This window comes from Panthera pardus, unplaced genomic scaffold (assembly GCF_024362965.1).
Source record: "Panthera pardus isolate Hobbes unplaced genomic scaffold, ASM2436296v1 HiC_scaffold_16, whole genome shotgun sequence".
In the NCBI taxonomy this organism is placed as follows: domain Eukaryota; kingdom Metazoa; phylum Chordata; class Mammalia; order Carnivora; family Felidae; genus Panthera; species Panthera pardus.
Genome location: NW_026526721.1, coordinates 150722939 through 150741756, shown reverse-complemented (window position 1 = coordinate 150741756; position 18818 = coordinate 150722939). Strand labels below are relative to the sequence as shown.

Below are 18818 nucleotides of genomic sequence, written 5' to 3'. Positions count from 1 at the left end.
TCAGCGTAAAATAATTAATTAAAAAACACATACGTACATATTGCCTAGAAATCCTCTGCCATGCTAAAAAATGATCATCTTTGCTAACAGGACCATAGGAAATAAGTTTCTGCTTTGTATTCCCCTCATTTTTAAAATTTTCCTTAGTTTTAAAATTTAAAAAAAGCATGTATTACTTTTTTAAGTTGGAAAAATGAAATAAAACTTTAAGAATAAATGGCTACAATTTGCAACTATGTAGATGGAACTAGCGGGTATTATGCTAGGCGAAATTAGTCAGAGAAAGACAAATATCATCTGACTTCACTCATATGAGGAATTTAAGATACAAAAAAGATGAGCATAAGGGAAGGGAAGCAAAAATAATATAAAAACAAGGAGGGGGACAAAACATAAGAGACGCTTCAATATAGAGAACAAACAGAGGGTTGCTGGAGGGGTTGTGGGAGGGGGGATGGGCTAAATGGGTCAGGGGCATTAAGGAATCTACTCCTGAAAGCATTGTTGCACCATATGCTAACTAACTTGGATGTAAATTAAACAATAAATAAATTTTTTTAAAAAAAAGAATAAATGGCTACATACTCTGGTAAGATTTTTAGCCTATTCACTCATTAGCTAATTAGGATAGAACGTTCAGCGGGTAATTTGCTATTTCTGATATTTAGGAGACTAATTAATCCTCGGGAAAAATGCCTTCTCCGGGAACAATAAATTGAGCAGTTCATGAAACGTCTGCTCTCCTACCTTAATTTTCCCAATTTAACTTGGATTAGATACATCTAACGAGAAACATACCGAAGCAGGCTCAAGTCGGGAGCCCCACCCCACCTTCATAAGCATTGTACTTCATAAGCTTTGCACATAAGCATAAGCTTTCCCTCCTGGGAAAGCAAGCCTCCCACAGCCGCCACGCCCTGACCCACCTTTCCAGGGGGAATAATAACTAGTAATGGCAGTCACATTATTTTGTGACAAATGATGCCATCAGCACCACTGGGGACCATGAGACATGTTACCAAGGGTCTCTGGACATCATTAAGGTTTTCTTGCCCCCAAGATCGTGCCAAATAGCTGACCTTTTAAAATGTCTGCTGCCTTCTGGCTTACCACTGGATGGCTGAAGAGATGCCTTGGCATACCAGAGGGCCAACACAGGGGCCGTGGAAAATTACCAAACGAGTAAAAACAAAATTCTAACAGTTGCATTTGCCCTCGACTCTACTTAAGGGGACCAGGGACCTAGGCTAGGTTAGGCCACTTACAAAATGTTTAGACTTTGAAAGAGTTATAAGTCACAGTTTGGAATATTTGGATATTTTAAAAAGCCTAAAGTTACCAAATTCCCTGTATACAACATATACTCAAAACTCTGGTCCATTTTGTAATGCTCCAAGGCCAAGAAGACAGTGTTGATTACGATGCAGATGGTGATGACCAGCTCAGTAAAGGGGTCGGTCATCACGACTCGCAGGGCCTTCTTAATGCACAGCCACTGGGGGCTGCAGTTCCACACGAGGTATCTGGACGCCACGTTTCCCCCACACGGGAGGCAAGGCTCCTGTGATTTCTCTTGCTCTGGAGAAGGAGAATGGGAGAGCAGTTGAGTAGTTAGCTATGAATCCATCTGGCCGCTGTTTGCCTGAGTGCATTCCACTCTCTTCCCCCCCTCTTCCCTACGGTCTCTCGTGAACAACACGATCAGCCAAGAGGGGCGCTGACGGGTACAGCCAGAAAGGTTTGCCGTATACAACTTCCCTGTGGTACAGCCGTGTACATCCAGTCTTTATACTTGTGTTGAGCATCTGGGAGCTGAGCCGCACCGTTAGAGATACAGATGGGGAAGTCAACACTCACAGGCTGTGAACCCATGAGAGGGAAAGGTATAAGCTCAAATTATGTTCATTCAAGGCAGACCACAGTGACAGCTGTACCAGAGGCACACAGAGCTACCAGGGCTCAGAGGAAGGCCAGGTATTCAGGCAGGGGCATCTTTTGTTTTGAAGCAAGAGGTACTCTATCAGCAGGTTGAATTCAGGCCACAAGGCCACTGTACCCCTGATTTCCGATTTCCCCGGCACCATTTCAAGGGACTCATACAAGCCAAATGAAGCGATGCAATAGGGCTCAAAAGTGCTAAGGACGAATCTGACCCCGTCCCTGTAAGGACTTGGGTCCTGCCTTTGAACACCAACCCCTCAGTTGGGGGTCCTGGTTACCTGCTGTTGATGAGGTCCGTCAGATGATTCCAGCCTATCTACACAGGTCTTCCACTTTGCATGCCAGATTCCTAACTCTAACTTCCATGACAACTGTCACCTTCTGGAAACTTCTGTGTCGTCTCTTCTTTGGTCACTGTCATTGCCACTGCGACCCCCTGTGACTGCCTGGCCTGATCAGGGTGGGTAAGGGTGGGGGTCTTGTCTGTACTCTTGGTCCTAAATGCCAAAGCTAGCCAGTTCCCACCAATACCCAAGGGCCAACTCAGGGTGGGCCTGCTTCCGCAAGCCACTTGGCTCCCATGCTCCAAAGAGGCGCAAGAAGTCACTCTGCAGGAAGCAGAAGGGGCTACAGAGGGCTTCTGGGGGAGATGGAAAGAAGGAAAATGGAGGGACGTCACTGCAGTTGGGCTGTCCCTGGGGCCAGGAGGGCAGAGCTTACCCTGCATGGTGATGGTGAGGATGCTGACGGCACTCAGGGCCCTCTGCCTTTGGAAGGGGTCCCCGTGCTCATCACAGAAATCCACTGACAGATTCTGGGACAGCCGTTTGGTTTGCTCTAGGATGTGTGGCTGTAAGAGAAGGAAGGCACGGTAGACCTTCAAAGGGAAGGGACTGCCCCTCCTCAAAAGGTCACAAGCTACTCTGTTTGAACGCCACATGCCTGGAAAAGACTTAGTATATTATATAGCTCCGCTCCCTTGCATCTCACGGCAGGACGAAGGTTCAGCTTTCCTGTTTCAGATTTCATAACTAAAATACAGGGTGGCATTCATACTTTTCAATGTATGCAAATTTCCCGGATCCTAACTACGGAAATGTTTCTTTCTCTGTGATTTATTCATTGTCAACAAAGAGCAAACAAAATTTTACAAAAACGAAGGAGCAATAAACGGTTCAGGACACAAAAGCAATAAAAAGTCAACATTAGAAATAATGTTTTTGAGTGGCAGGAGTGGGGGGATAGATACATTTAGAAGGGTGGATCGGGGCCAGGTTAGAATGGCTGCCTAAATGGATTTTGAAACAGTCAGTAACTAAAAAGAACAGCCAAAATAAATATGACAAAGTCTATATCCTAAACCTCAAGCATTCTCTCAGGCCGTGCTTGGGGGCCCGACTCTCGCCTTACCTACAATTCTAAGGTCTCTGGACACGACAGTACATAAATCTTCAGCTACCTAGATGACTTATTTCCCCAAAGTTCTGACCAACCGTGGCCCCAGAGGGAACTATTTTATTTTAGTTAAGTTTATTCATTTATTTTGAGAGAGAAAGCATGAGTTGGGGAGGGGCAGAGAGAGGAGAGAGAGAGAATCCCAAGCAGGCTTCACGCTGTCAGCACGGAGCCCCATGCGGGGTTCAAACCGTGAGATCATGACCTGAGTTGAAGTCAGATGCTTAACTGACTGAGCCACCCAGGTGCCCCCGTGATAAGCTATTTTAAAGGCAACCTGTAGTCTTTCTATAGCTATTTCCTATTTTGGCTTAGGGAAAAGACACTTTTTATTAGCTGTCTGCTCTTGGTCTATTGTTTTGTGAAATGAGAAAAAAAAACCTTCAAAATATTAAAAAATATTTGCAGGCTCTTCAATATGCTATGGTCTGACATTAGAGAAGCCTCTAAACTGAAAGATGGGTCCCTGTCCCTCCATCAGAGAAATGCACACAGCGATGGATGAGGTCTGTCCACCTACTTCTGTAAAGGCCCCCGACCTCCTTTCCCCACCTCCCCTCAGGCATGCACCCTCCCTTGCGACCACTTCACCTCTTCCTCCCATCTCAGAAAAGTGGCTCTCGCCATTATTCCCTGGCCTGTATCTTCAACATTTTCCTCTCCTCCGATTTCTCTCTCCACAATTAAAACAGGTTCAAACATCCCCCACCACACTGATAAAGATAGGGTTTTTCTCTACCCCTCATAGCTTCATATCCACTTGGCCTACAAAATATCCCTGCTAGGATGCCCCACAGGCATTTCAAGCTTGCCACACCCAAAACTGAGCTCGCCATCCTTCCCTCCCCCAGGACAAGCTCCTTTCCGGTCTCGGTAAACTACCGTCCATCAAGTTGGCTACCCAAGCAGTCAACCTGGCATCTTCCCCCTCTCTGCATCTATCTAGTCAAGTGCCAAATTTTCTCTTCTGGAAATCACTGTACCATTATTGTCTCTTCATCCTCCTGCCCTCACCACAGTTTAAGCCCCTGTCTCCTCTTACTTGGATTGCCGCCACAGCTTCTCAACTGGTTCCCTCCAGTCTCGTCCTGCTCTGGTCCGGTCTCTTCAGTGCATCTAGGATTTCAAAACTGTCGACCTGGTCAAGTCACTCTTTTGTTTAAAACCTTTCACGGGCGCCCGGGGGGCTCAGTCGGTTGAGTGTCCAACTTTGGCTCAGGTCATGATCTCATGGTTCATGAGTTCAAGCCCCGTATCGTACCAGGCTCTCTGCTGTCGGCTCAGAGCCTGGAGCTGCTTTGGATTCTGTGTCTCCCTCTCTCTCTGCCCCTCTCCTGCTCACACTCTGTCTCTTTCTCTATCTCAAAAATAAATAAGTATTTAAAAAAACAAACAAACAGCTTTCAATACTGCTTAGCCCTTGGTCCCTGAGTAAAGGCTGAGCCCCTCAGCTTGGTTTCGAGGCCTTTTGTGATGACCCCATCCTACCGCTATAGCCTCTTGCCAGGCCGTCTCCAGCCTCATACACACATGCACGTGCACACACACACTCACAAGTGTTCTACGAGGTCACATTCTCCCGCTCTCCTTTGCCTCCAGGCCTTTGTGTGTGCTGCTCCCTCTACCTGTGGTGCTCCATTCACTTTTTACCCAGGGATGAAACATTAATTCATCCTTTGGGCACGGATGCTTTTTTCCTCTGGGAACTCTTCTGATCCATGGCTCTTCTCCCACCCCCCACCCCCCCAAGTCATAGATGCTGCCGTTGGCTGGATCTGTATGTCCCCGGGTCCTCCCTGAGGGCTTTCTCTGGCGACCTGACCACCCTCTGCCCTAATGAACACAAAGTCAGAAATGCAGGAAAATGACTGTCACCTGAATCCAGCAGTCTGGAACCAATGATGGACCAAAGTCGGTGTATAAATACTCTAGTGCCCTCACTCCACGGAGATTAAACTCCAAGTACCTTCAGTGGTAACCAGCTTCATGATGAACCTTAGTTGGCCACTTTACCTTCCATGTAACCCTTCTTCTCACTCCTCTTGGTGCCTCTTGGGATCACTTCCCAAATAATCTACCTGCACTTTAACGTCTCAGGGTTTGCTTCGCCAGGAACCCCCACTAAGACATGGCTTCTCCTCTGTTCTCCCATATGTGATCATCATGTCAGCTGTCATACTAAACAATAACTGCCTCCTTGTTCGTGGGTCAACTAACAATCGTTAGTTGTCTGTTTCAGACATCTCACAGAGCCCTCGTACCTACCCCAGTGCCACGTGGCTGGTAAACCCTGTCAACACTTCAAATAGATGTTTGTAAAGAGATGGGTAGTTGAACAGATGCATGCATGGATGTGGGAAAGTATGTGCAAATGGATGAATGACTGAATGAATGAGTGAATCCCTTCAATTCGGCTGACAACTTGACCTGTCCCCCTAACGGTGCTATAGGATCATCAATCCCTGGGCCGAGACTTGCCTTTTTCGTGGAATCTTCATCAGAATCTGATTCTGGAGGCTGGTCTTTCCCAGAGTCTCTCAAAAAAAAGGACTTTCGTTTCCTACTACCAAATAGCTTTCTCTTCTTTGGGGAAAAAGATGATGCCTCAAGGGAATTAAGCGAACTTCTGTCAATTCCCATGGCAACGAGAGCCTTAGAAAGTGAACAAAAGCAATTAATAAACAGATTATACCTCCCCATAAAACACTGCAAATGACCTGACCTTCGTGAGCGTTCTCTCCTCCCTCCTGGAGGCGTCCACCCACTTAGATTGCTCATCGCCGACTGGGAATATGTTAGCTTTGTTATTATTTACCAGAAGGACATATCCTGTTTATTTATCCACAGAGACTGCAGCCTCAAAGGCAAGGTTAATGCTTTCGTGCCTCTATCGCTAAACCGTAGCACGGCACTCTATCGTGTCTGTGCCTGATGATGCCGGTATGAAGCACGGTGGGGCCTCCCTCTGACAAATCTCCGTGGAGGACGAGAAAGAGAACAAAACACGTTCCTGAAGTCTTAGAGTTGGAAAAATGTAAAGACGCCAAGAAACAATGAGAATGGCCTGTAAATATGACGGGAATTTCAAGAAGGGAGAGGTAATCACGGCTATTGTGTCTAACTTTCCCAAAGCCTAGGCAAGCAAAGGCCCTGAATACAAGCATCTCCGGTTCCCATAAACAAGCCTGGAGCCCAGCCTTAATTTACATAGATGTATATTTTATCCTCTAGCCCCGGTTTGGGGTCTGTCCTACAAGGCCCGGGTCTCAGAAGACCGAGGATTTCCTGCTCGCGAGAGCTCTGTGCCTGGACAGCTCAGTAAGAACAGCAGCAGAGCCAGTCTTCAAGGGGCTTAAATTCTCCAAAAAGCATAGTAGAGAAGGCTCTGAGCCCCGGCCTAAGGCTCAAGGCTTCGTGACCTCTGCAGTCCACCCCCTAAGCAGACCCCACTGTCAGACGCTGCGTGTCCCTACCTCCTTTTCCTCCTTCAGCAGCCGCTGGGCTTCCTGGAACATCTTCTCCTTGGCCTCGGTCTCGGCAGCTACGTTTCTGTTCTGCTCCTCGTAAGCCATGGTGACAACAGCCAGGGTTAAGTTAATCAGGTAGAAGGAGCCCAGGAAGATGACCACCACGAAGAAGAAGACTGAGAAAAGCCCTGAGGTACGCAAGGTCTGCAAAGGACACAGCACACGCTTGCGTCTGAAGCCTTGTTCCGCAGGAGGTGACCGTCACCTCAAGGAGACACAGCACAGTGGCAAGCGGCCCGCCCCCAGCACCGGTTGGCTGAGCCGCCCACAGCAGCATCATGGATAGCCTCCCGTTCCTGGGGGGCTCCTGCTGCCCATCAGTGAGGAGAGGCCGGCCCTGAACTCCCATGTGAGTCTCGGAACTTTATGATGACTTTCTCAAGGGTATTTGCATTTTAGAATTGAAAAGGCAGGAGAGAAAGGAATGCTTCCTGAAAACCCCAGCATGGGTAGCAGAACCGCAGGCTGCAGGGAATCTGGAGAGGGGCAGCATTTCTAGGAAAAGGAGGCACTTTTTTGGCGTTTCTAACGGAATAGCTGAAGTAGAACCTAACAGTACAACTGCTGAGGACGGAGAGCAGATGACAATGGCGGGGAGTGGATGGCAAGTTATGAATAAACGACAGAAATGTCGATGAGTGATGGAGGGGGAGGGAGGGAGGGGGGAGAGGGAGCGGAGGGGGAGGGGGAGGGAGGGTAATTAGATAACCTGTTGATAAAGCTTCTCCCAGGAATCTTGGGTTATCAGCCGAAACATGGACAGAAAAGACCAGCCAAAGTTGTCAAAATTGGTATAATTATAGTCGGGATTCCTTTTGGTGTGGTTGCACTGAAACTGTTCAGAACAGGCACTAGATGGAAACAAAGGAACAGAGGAGGAATTACATTCCAGGCCAGCTTCGCTCCTGCCTCCCGCCCATCCTGGCCAACGCACCTGCTCTTCTAGGGACCACGGCTCCCATTGGAAAGCCCTAGAGCTTTTGTCGAGTGACTGTGCCCCAGCTGCCAAGCTTCCCAGCCCGCACCTTACTGTGGGCACTCACTGGCTCTTTTCAACTGGATTGATTAGTAAGTTCATATCAGCAGGTTTTTTCTTTTCATTAAAAATGGAGTGCGGGGACACAGTGAACAATTAGTGGTAATAGATATGAAATCTCCCTCTCTCCTCAGACCCTCAGTCCCACTTCCTAGAAGTAACAGCTTAACAGTGACTTCTATAACTTTCCACCAGTTTTCTACAAAGAGAAGCACGTATGTACCCGTATACACCTTTTACAATACATTTATGGGAGCGTTCTTTGACCGCTCTCTTGCGCCTTGTTTTTTTTCATGGAACAAGATAGCACGGAGGCCTTTCCACCTGACCATACAGGGAAATATCTCATTTCTTTTCGTGCCTTACAGCCCGATGATTTTTTTAACTGCTGTGCTAATGGTGAAGATTTATGCTTCGGTTGTTAAGTCTTTTTGGTCTCACAAACATTTGGGTTTTACTTTACAAACAGTGGATATCGTGTACATGGGTCTTTGCCCACGTCATCAGAGCACACATCACTAAGTGCATCTATCAGATAATACTAAGGGTACATACTTTCTTCATTTTTGATAAGTACAGCATTTTGATCGAAGGAATACATGCATACAGTTTAAAAGCCATGTGGTACCCAAAGACTTGTAATTAAGACCTTTATCACCACTCTTTAACCACCATTTACATACCCCAAAGTCAACAACTTTCAACTCGTTTATGTCCGTACCTCTAAAGATAATGTTTATGCCGATATCTCTCAATTTTAGTCCTTGGTGATTAAGTTGCTGCTCTGAGGGTTAGCTCCCCAATATCCTATCCCACTCCATCACCACTTACATCCCTCTTTCCAGAAAAGTACCGCGGCCTTGGTTGATGGCTCTCCCCAGTCAAATCCATTTTTTGTTGGCTCTTGTGTGTTGCTTTTTCCAAGTTGTATTTCCTCATTTTTCTGGAACAAATCTCAAGTGGCTTCTTAAGAAGACTGGGTGATCTTTGCCTATGTGAGTATACTTTTATCCTGCCTTCACAGTTGATAGTTCGGTCAGAAGTAGAATTCTGGTTTGAAAATAATTTTTCCTTAGAAATATGAAGGCATTGTGCAGTGGTTATCCTGTGTCGCTGTTGAGAATTCTGATGTCATTTTGATTTTTGTTCCTTTGTGGGTAACCTTTTTCTCTTTATTTTAAGATCTTGACTCCTAAAGGTTCTGAAATGTCACAATAATGCCCTTGGCATGGCCTTTCTTCATTCACGGTGTTGGGCACTTTATGGGACACGGAGGGACAGAGAGACGTGCATCCTCAAGCTCAGGAAAATTCTTTGTATTGTTGCATTGCTAATTTTCTCCCTTTTGTTTTTTCTGTACTCTGTTTCAGAAATTTCTATTTAGTTGAAAGTTGGAATTTCTGGATTGATACTTATTCTCATATTTTCTGTCTCTGTCTGTTGTTGCTACTTTCTGGGGAGTATTTCCTCAACTTAATCTTTAAAAAAATTTTTTTTAATGTATTTATTTGAGAGAGAGAGAGAGAGCGCTGCGCGCACACGTGCGCACAAATGGGGGAGGGGCACAAAGATACAGAGGATCTGAATCGGGCTCTGTGCTGACAGCAGAGAACCCAGTGTAGGGCTCGAACTCACAAACCATGGAATCGTGAGCCAAAGTTGGACACTTAACCGACTAAGCCACCCAGGTGCCCCTCCTCAACTTAATCTTTTAATTCTATTATTGAGTTTTTGGAATCATGTTACAAAAAAACCTTGTGTTCACTGTTCCTTTTTTTAATGTTTATATTAAAAATTTTAATATAATAATAAAATAAATAATAATTTAACAATTACATAAATAATATTTAAAATTTTTAATGTTTATATTTATTTTTGAGACAGAGAGAGACAGAGCATTGACTGGGGGAGGGGCAGAGAGAGAGGGAGACACAGAATGTGAAGCAGGCTCCAGGCTCCGAGCTGTCAGCACAGAGCCCGACGCGGGGCTGAACTCACAAACTGGAGATCATGACCTGAGCCGAAGTCGGACGCTCAACCGACTGAGCCACCCAGACAGCCCTGTTCCTTTTTCATAATGAGCTATTTTTGTTTTTATGTATATAATAGCTCTTTTAATTTCACTGAGGACCCTATTTGAGATTTTAAAAGTCCTTGTTGGTTCTCTCTAAACTGTTGTTTTGTCCGCAGCTCTTATGGCCTGAATGTTTGGGTCCTCCTGAAATTTGTACCTTGCAGTTGTTATCTTCAGTGGGATACTGTTTGGAGGTGGGGCCTGTGGGTGGTGATTAGAGCAGGAGAGTGGAACCCTCATGATGGGATTTGTACCCTCATAAAAGAGACCCCAGAGAGCTCTCTCACCCCCTTTCTGCCATGCGAGGACACAGCAGAGAAGACTGCCACCTACAATCTGGAAGAGACCCCCACTAGAACCCAACCAAGCTGGTGCCCTCATCTTGAACTTCCAGCCTCCAGAGCTGTGAGAAATAAATTCCTGTTGTCGATAAGTCACTCCGTCTACTGTATTTTATTATAGCTGCCTGAACTATGACAATGATCATTTTTCCCATTTCTTTATGTCGGCCCCTTTATGCCAAAGGCTTTCTTCAGATACCTGGTAAGCCTGGGCTGTTCAGTCACATTTAATCAGAGGTCCTGACAAATTGATTGGGAGTTTGCTTGGTGGGCAGAATAGGACTCGGTGAGGGGTAGACTTGGCGTTAGGGTGACTCAGAAGGAAGACATCCATTGTGCCCCTTTCTCAGACCTCAGCGAAACCCTACTGTTCAATTCACAAATCTTGCTCTTTCTGTCTCCTAAATGCCTTTGGAACTCATCCATCCATTTCTCATCATCTCTACCGCACTGCTTCGTGACTCTCACCTGTATCAACGTAGTCTCCTAAGTGGCTGCCTCATCTACTCCATGCATCCATTCTCCATGTAGCAGCCACAGGGACCTTTATAAACCCCTAACCTGGTCAGGTCTTGTTTCCTTTGTGATCAAAGTAAAAACCCTAGGCACTGACGGGCTACCAGACCCTGCAGAGTTAGTTCCCGTCTCCTGCCCCTCTGCCCAACAAGCTGCTGGGTTTCTTCTTACTCCCCCTGACCACTTGCCCTCAGGCGCAGAGCCTTCCCTGTTACTTTTCTACTGAATGGACTTGTTCACACTATCTCCTCACCTACCAGAACCTCCTACTCATGCTTCAGAACCAGCCGGATGGTCTTCAGGGCACGAGGCAGCGAGGAAAGGCTGAAGACCAGGCCTGGGCCCTGGGCAGAAGGAGACCTGCCTAGGAAGGTGACCTGAGACCTGCCATCTCCTTGGAAACTACTGTGCTATGATCAATGCAGAAGATCATGTACTAAGAGTTGGTCTATCAAACACCTGGGGCACCTGGGTGGCTCAGTCGGTTGGGCGTCCGACTTCGGCTCAGGTCACGATCTCGTGGTCCATGGGTTCAAGCCCCGATTGGGCTCTGTGCTGACAGCTCAGAGCCTGGAGCCTGTTTCAGATTCTGTGTCACCCTCTCCCTCTGCCCCTTCCCTGCTCACGCTCTGTCTGTCTCTGAGAAATGAATAAACCTTAAAAAAAAAATAAAAAAAAAAAACACAACGCCTGAGCTTTGAGACTACACCTAGACTAGAGAACTAAGACCGGCATACAAGCTTAGAGAGACGAAGACACAATAAAGACCATTTAGAAGCCAAGGCTGCGGTATCTGTGTGTCCAGGTGGCCCAACCCCCCTTGGATTTTGCCCATAGTAACTGTACCTGCCCTGCGTGGGGTCAAGGAAGCACAGTACGTTACACTGTCTGTCTCCTCATTAAACGAAAGCACTGTGGGTGCAGTGTCCTGCCGGGGATCCTTTCAGAAAGCTCAATAAACTTTGTATTAGATTAAAGCCTATGGCGTCTTGTGGGCTTGGCTGAGTCTGAACCTGTGACCGTCCCACGTGGTATTGCAGGATGCTTCTCTCATGTTATAGACAGGGTTATATCCCCTGTTATTTCTCTCAGTATCTACACATCTCTCTTAAAACACTCATCATACTTTCAAAGAGTCAAACACATTTTCTCTCGTTCCTGTGAGAGGCCAGCTTCCAGAGGAATATGCTCCCTGGTTCGCACTTGCAGTCTTTGGGCTTAGCACAGAGCTTGGCATGCTGCTGGCCTTTGATACTTATCTGTTACTGGGGTGCAAATTTAGCCTATTTTATGAGAAGGATTTGTGTATTATCTTAATTTGAAATATGCTCATTAGGGGCGCCTGGGTGGCTTGGTCGGTTGGGCGTCCGACTTCGGCTCAGGTCATGATCTCACAGCCTGTGAGTTCGAGCCCCGCATCGGGCTCTGTGCTGACAGCTCAGAGCCTGCAGCCTGTTTCAGATTCTGTGTCTCCCTCTCTCTCTGACCCTCCCCCGTTCATGCTCTGTCTCTCTCTGTCTCAAAAATAAATAAACGTTGAAATATGCTCATTAAATCACCCAGAATTGAATTTCTCACCACAAGAGAGCACTGAGGCCCTGGAAGAAAGAAGGGTATCCCCAAAGGGCCAGAGGGCTACGAGCGGCCTGTGAACACACATAAAACCGTGTATGAAATTAGAGGCTTTGGTGATCAACACGTGAGCACCTGAGAAAGACGTTCAAATAGCCTTGCATCAGGACCATGCCATTGAACAGAAAATAAGGATTCCATGAGGTTCTCAGTCATAACCTTCTTCCTAACCTTTGAAAGTCCTGAATACTCACTCCATAAAGTCAAAATACTACATTCTTAGTAGGTTTCTTCAGCTACTAATTCAACCTAACTTTGGGGAGGAAGGGAAGCTGCTGTAAACACTTGGAAATAATTATTATATTAATTTTTAAAATTATGTTACATTATTTTTTTATTATTTTTAAACTATATGAAATTAATTGAATTATATTAAATTCATGTTTAAATGAATATCGTAGCAATTACAGTAAGTTTATTGTTTTATTATTAACTTTAAAAATAATTGATTTTATTTTTATTAATTACAATGGTGAGTTGTTAATAACTTAATAATGCATGTCGAAACTTGCGTAGATGCATGCAATAATCGGGACTGTTTGTCAACTGCCATCACTGCCTCCATGAGTCATTAGATGAAGACCGTTTGCAACAGCACCCCAAAAGGTACACAAGTGATCTGCTTGGGAGAAAAAAGGAGAGTGTGAACCTCTTACCTTTCACCCATCCAGCTGCCACATATTCTGAATTCAGTGGAATCTTTCTTTTCAAAGCAATGGTCTGAAAAGGAAAGAATCATAAATTCAGATTTAAAAGCAAAACCTGAAAGGAAAGACAACAGCCAATGTGCCAGGTTTGCTTGAAACCAATGGTTTGGAATCCTCTAAAATGATCGAAGTGGGCAGCCAGAGAAGAAGCAGACAGTAAGCCCTCAGGAAGGAGCAAGAGAAAAGGAGGGAAAGGAAGAAGGAAGAAGGACGAGGAGGAAGCAGGGACACCACCATGCCCCCCTGGCCTCTCAGTGCATAAAACTGAACCAGAGACCAGGCCCTGGGGGAAGCTGGACACAGACGCAACCCACGAGAAGTTAAATAAACCAAGACAGACATGGAAACGGGGTAGCCATGTGAGATCCAGGACATGTGAAATTGCTGGAGGGTCGACCTCAGTGTGGAGAGGGTGCAGCAGAAAAAGAAGTGATATCGGGGCTCCTGGGTGGCTTAGTCGGTTGAGTGTCTGACTTTGGCTCAGCTCTTGGTCTCACGGTTTGTGAGTTCAAGCCCCACAGTGGTCTCTGTGCAGACAGCTCAGAGCCTGGAGCCTGCTCCAGATTCTGTGTCTCCTCTCTCTACCCTCCCCTGCTCACGCTCAGTCTCTCTCTCTCTCTCTCTCTCCCTCCATCTCCCTCTCCTTCTCCCTCTCTCTCTCTTTCTCAAATTAAAAAAAATAAAGCAAAACATGACACAGAGTGGACAGATCCACAGGGGAAGGGATGGGAGCTGACACCACTTGTAGGGATATGGCTTCAGGCTTTGCCTTCTCCATGGAAACCCGAAGAATGAGGCAGTTCTCTAAGAAGCGCATCTGCCCATGTGAGACCCCTGGAAGGATGAAATCATCCTCCCTTCTAAGACTCTGGAACGTAGATCTGTAGACAGCATGAATGGTGAGAATAAAAGTTAGCCATGCACGGACCAAGGTGTGGAAGGCAGAATATTTACCGTCAAGGTTATCCATATCCTTACAGTCCTTCCGGACACATCTCTGGTTCAGATTTTCCTTAAAGAGCTGCTGACCTACCAGGGCGAAGATGCTGAGGCAAAAGAGGGTCAGGATCATCACGTCAACAAGCTTCTTCACAGAGCGCAGCAAGGCCCCAACGATGACCTTCAGACCTGGGGAGGAAAAGGACCAGGGTGGGAAGAAGCCCCCACTCACGTCTACAGCAGACACAGGCAAAGGGCGTGGAGCGAATGTCCAAGGCCTCGGGTGTCACCCGACTGCAGGCTGGGACTGTAAACTAGCCTGGCCCAGGATTCTGCTGCCCCGGGTTCTGGTTCTAACTCTGCCAGAGCAGTTACGTGCCATTGGGTGGGCGCCAGTCGAGGGCTCAGCCTCTTCCTCCCGCCCTGTGTCTGTGACGGGGTTGCTCCGCAGGGCGAGTTAGAAGACCGAACAGAAACATCCCATATAGGCAACTTGGTTACAGTTGTGCAGACAACGCACAGCTGGGGGTCACGTGCAGCATTAAGGCCACAGTGAGGCCACCCGAGAGGAGGACACAGAGCTGTATTTAACATTCAGTGGTCACTACCAACCATAAGCTCTGCAAGGTGCCATGAGACCTCGCTAAATCAGGGGGCAGGGAGCTAGAAGGAGGAGCTCTTTCTGGACTCAGATAATGAGAATATTCTAGGGCGGGGGGAACTCGGATCACTACTTCTAATAGGGGTTTTTTTAATTCAAGAAATATTTACTAAACACCTACTGTGTCCACGGCACTCTATAGGCTGCCAAGTTTCAAAATAAGGACACCATCCTTGGTAGGACGGCAAATGTTTAAAATCAGCTTTCTGGGGAGGGGAGAGGGGGTGTATGTGCAGGGAAATTCCCATCTGTAGCATTTACAGCCTTCCTTGTTTGCAGAATTGCGCAGCAGATCCCTCTTCTCCCTCCGTACAGCCCTCCCATCCAGCTGGTTTCAGGCTAAACAGCACGACGTCCCCGGATGCAGAGCTGGAAAAGGATGGGCACGTTCTCCTGCTGCGGAGCCAGAACAAGTCAGCCCCAGCACATGACTGAGCCAGGGGCGCCGCTGTCAGCACAGGTGGAGAGATAAACGACCAGACAGGACTTACAGTGTGTGGGATGGCACAAAGTGACAACGTTTCCAGTGATCAGTGTAAACCACGACGGGTAGACTTGAGAACGGAAAGTGGCACCTAACAGGAGGCCAAAGCGGCAGCAAATGACTTTCCCACAAAGTGCAGTGCCGCATAAGGAGGAGGCTTCAGGCCAAGCTGGGACATTCACTGTGTCCCCAGCGGCAGCCAAACAAGTGGACGCTTCAACCTTACCTAAGCCCGACTCGCATCTATAACAACACGTTTGAGTCTTCTCCCAAGCAAGAAGATTTGGCTGAAAGACGGCTGGGACGCCTGAATAATTTTTACAAAGTTCCTTAAAGGATCATACCTCACGCCCTTACTTCCAGAAAGTATCCAGGGATCTCATGTGTTTCATGGGTCAAAACACAGACTATGGTCACCCGTTTAGAGATGAAGAAGGAAACTCTACAGCTGCTAAGTGACTGCCTGATGTATATTTTACCTATAGGAAACACAAGGCATTGAGCCCCTCACTTAACTTGGGAAACCAAGGCCGACCTTGCAAAAGAGGAAGAAAAGAAGGAGAGGGGCAAATCCTACATAAAGTGTCCTTGACTGCCAGTTTACCATTACATGGCTGTTTTTCTGAGGTTTCAAAAAATAACCAACCCACTGCCTCTTTTTGAAAGGATCCAAATTGCCTAGCGTTTTGGTGGGGGAGCTAAGCATTGATAGAAGAGACTAGAAGGGAAGGGAAGAAGAAGGGGGAAGGGAAGGACTGCAGAGAGGGAAAATTTTTTAGTGAAGAGGGTTTACAGTTAATGATGACTCCATCTGGCCAGTCACCTGGGCCAAGAACCTTGACTCACTCCTCCACACCACCTGATCCTAGAGCACAACTGTCTCTCCTCTTGGATTATGACAGTGGCCTCTTGTGCCTCTGTTTGAGTTCTCTGAGAAGCAGACACTCTGGAATGAGAACTGCATGGGATGTGTTGGGTGACATGCCCGTGAAGAAAAAGGGGAAGAGAGCACAGCTGGCAGGGAGAGCCTCGGGCCGTGACACAGCGCTGACAGCTGGGAAAGGAGAGTGGGAAGGAAGCAGGAGTGGACAAGAAGAGCCACTGCGAGAGAGTCGCAACCTGGCTGCTGAGGAGCCCCTGAACTAACGTCTCCCACTAGAGGGGGCCCATGTCCTTCAGCAATGGGCCTGCACTAGGCCCCCTGACATGCGGGAAAGCATGATCTTGGCATGGACACGGATGCAGTGGTGAATCCAGAGACGTGGCAGCTGGGATCATTATTCAGCTATGCTGCCCGCAGCAGATCTGAGTGACACATTTCCATGGCGACCACCATGTCTCCTATCTGATTTCCCTGCTTCTGCCTTTCCTTCCCTTCACTCTATTCTCCATGTAACAGCCAGAGCAGTCCATTTAAAACCTGTCAGATTAGATGAATGGATAAATAAGACGTGGTAAATGTAAATACACACACACACACACACACACACACACACACACACACACACAGGAATATTACTCAGCCATAAAAAAGAACAAGAGTGCCATTTGCAACAACACGGATAGACCTAGACGCTCAGTGAAATAAGTCAGATGGAGAGAGGCAAAGACCGCATGATTTCACTGACATGTGGAATCTCAAAAACAAAATAAATGAACAAACAAAACAAAATAGAAACTCATAGATACAGAGAATCGACTGGTGGTTGCCAGAGAGGGGGAAGAAGGAGGATGGGCAGAAGAAGGGGAGTGGGAGGTACAGGCTTCCAGTTTTGTAATGAGTAATCCGTGCAGAAGAAAGGCACAAAATAGGGAATAGAGGAGCCCCTGGGTGGCTGAGTTGGTTGAGCATCCAGCTTTTGATTTTGGCTCAGGTCATGGTCTCACGGTTCATAAGATCGAGCCCCGCGTTAGGCTCTCCCTTGGCAGTGGAGAGTCTGCTTGGGATTCTCTCTCTCTCTCTCTCTCTCTGCCCCTCCCCTGCTTGCACTCTCTCTCCCTCTCAAAATAAATAAACATTTAAAGAAAAGAATAAGGAATATAGTCAATGGTATTGTAAGAGTGCTGTATGGCGACAGATCGTAGCTACGCTTGCGATGAGCTCAGCATAGTTTATAGAGCTGTTGAATCACTATATCGTGCACCTGAAACGAACGTATCATGGTGTGTTGGCCAACTTGCATAAAAACAAAGCAAAACAAAAGCCTTGTCAGGTCATGTGACTCCTCTGCCCAAAGCTCTCCCATTTATCTCACAGCAAAGCCCAAGTCCTCCTAGTGCTTACATACCTCCCGCCTTCACTAGGGTGGTCCACCTCCACCACCTGGCCCCTCACTCTGTCTGCTCGGCGCATCTGTATCCTTTCTATTCCTCAGTCTCAGCACTCCTAGCTCTTGCCTGTGCTCAGGACACTCCTTCCCATACACCCGCTTGTGGGACTCTCTCTCACTGCCTTCAAATCCATTCCCGTGCCCTCCCATGCCCTCCCCAATGACACCTATCCTGATCACTTTATTGAAAACCGCATCCTGTTTCCCTGAACCCATGGCTTCCAGTAGCCCTCCTGTTGTTTACTTTTCCTTTTTATTTTTCCAAGGCACATAGCACTTTCTAACAGGGCAGGTAATTACCTATTTATTATAGTTATTGCTCAGTATCTGTCTCCCTACTCCCACTCAGACTGTAGACTCCCTGAGGGCAGGGACCTCTGTGTGTTCACTCACTGATATACCCCAAGTAGTTAGCACAGTGTCTAGACATATGAGGTGCTCAAAGACACATTTGTTGAGTGATCAAACAAATGAAGAAAGCAGAATTTGTTTGGTTTTGGTTTATACGTCATCTTGGGAAACGTTTAACGTACAAGAACATTCCTCCCACTAAAAGGCAATGCTGAAAGTCAGACTGACTTACCTGAAACCACCGAAATTGCTTTCAAAGCTCTGAACACCCGAAAGGTACGTAGGGACGACAGACTGATGCCACTGGCCCTGATACTTGGTGAGTATGATACAAACCTAGAAGACAAAGCACAGGAAAAGCCTGGGCCTACTCAGTCCTGCAGCTGCGCTGTGTATCTCCACGCGGGCCACAAATAAACGTGGCCTCAGCTCTCTGTCCACCAAGGTGAAATCTGGGGCCTCACCTTCTTGGCCCCACCTTCATCTCGGGGTCTGTAGTATCATTCTCCATAGCTGGGGGCCACAGATTGCACGGGAGGCTGTTCTCGGCTAATTTTTATATTTGGACATAGATTAAGATCCCTTGGAATAGTCCGTGCAGTTGTGGCTACAGCTATCGATAAGAGAAATCAATCAAAACACGTATTGACTGACTACCGGGTTCCAGGCCCAGTGCATTTACGTAAGGTCTCACTACGTGGCCAAGCCCAGAAGGAACCCAGGCAATCTGACTCTTGAGCTCTCACCACTGCACTACGCCACCTTTCAATAGCCAAGATCACCCAACCGTTGAATTTCAAATGTCAAACTTGGGAATTAATAGC

The 18818-nt window shown here is 47.0% G+C and overlaps 1 protein-coding gene across 1 annotated transcript in view; it reads right to left on the bottom strand.

Moving 5' to 3' along the window:
• The window catches only part of SCN11A (sodium voltage-gated channel alpha subunit 11), an 85501-nt gene that overhangs the window by 52303 nt on the left and 14380 nt on the right, over positions 1-18818 (bottom strand). The window contains exons 5-12 of the mRNA XM_053903973.1: positions 18227-18330; positions 14184-14357; positions 13179-13242; positions 7633-7774; positions 6870-7067; positions 5875-6048; positions 2662-2791; positions 1340-1578 (exon numbers count right to left, since the gene is read on the bottom strand). Coding sequence (XP_053759948.1) covers positions 1340-1578; positions 2662-2791; positions 5875-6048; positions 6870-7067; positions 7633-7774; positions 13179-13242; positions 14184-14357; positions 18227-18330 — 1225 coding nt within the window. The remainder of the gene's footprint in view (positions 1-1339; positions 1579-2661; positions 2792-5874; positions 6049-6869; positions 7068-7632; positions 7775-13178; positions 13243-14183; positions 14358-18226; positions 18331-18818) is intronic.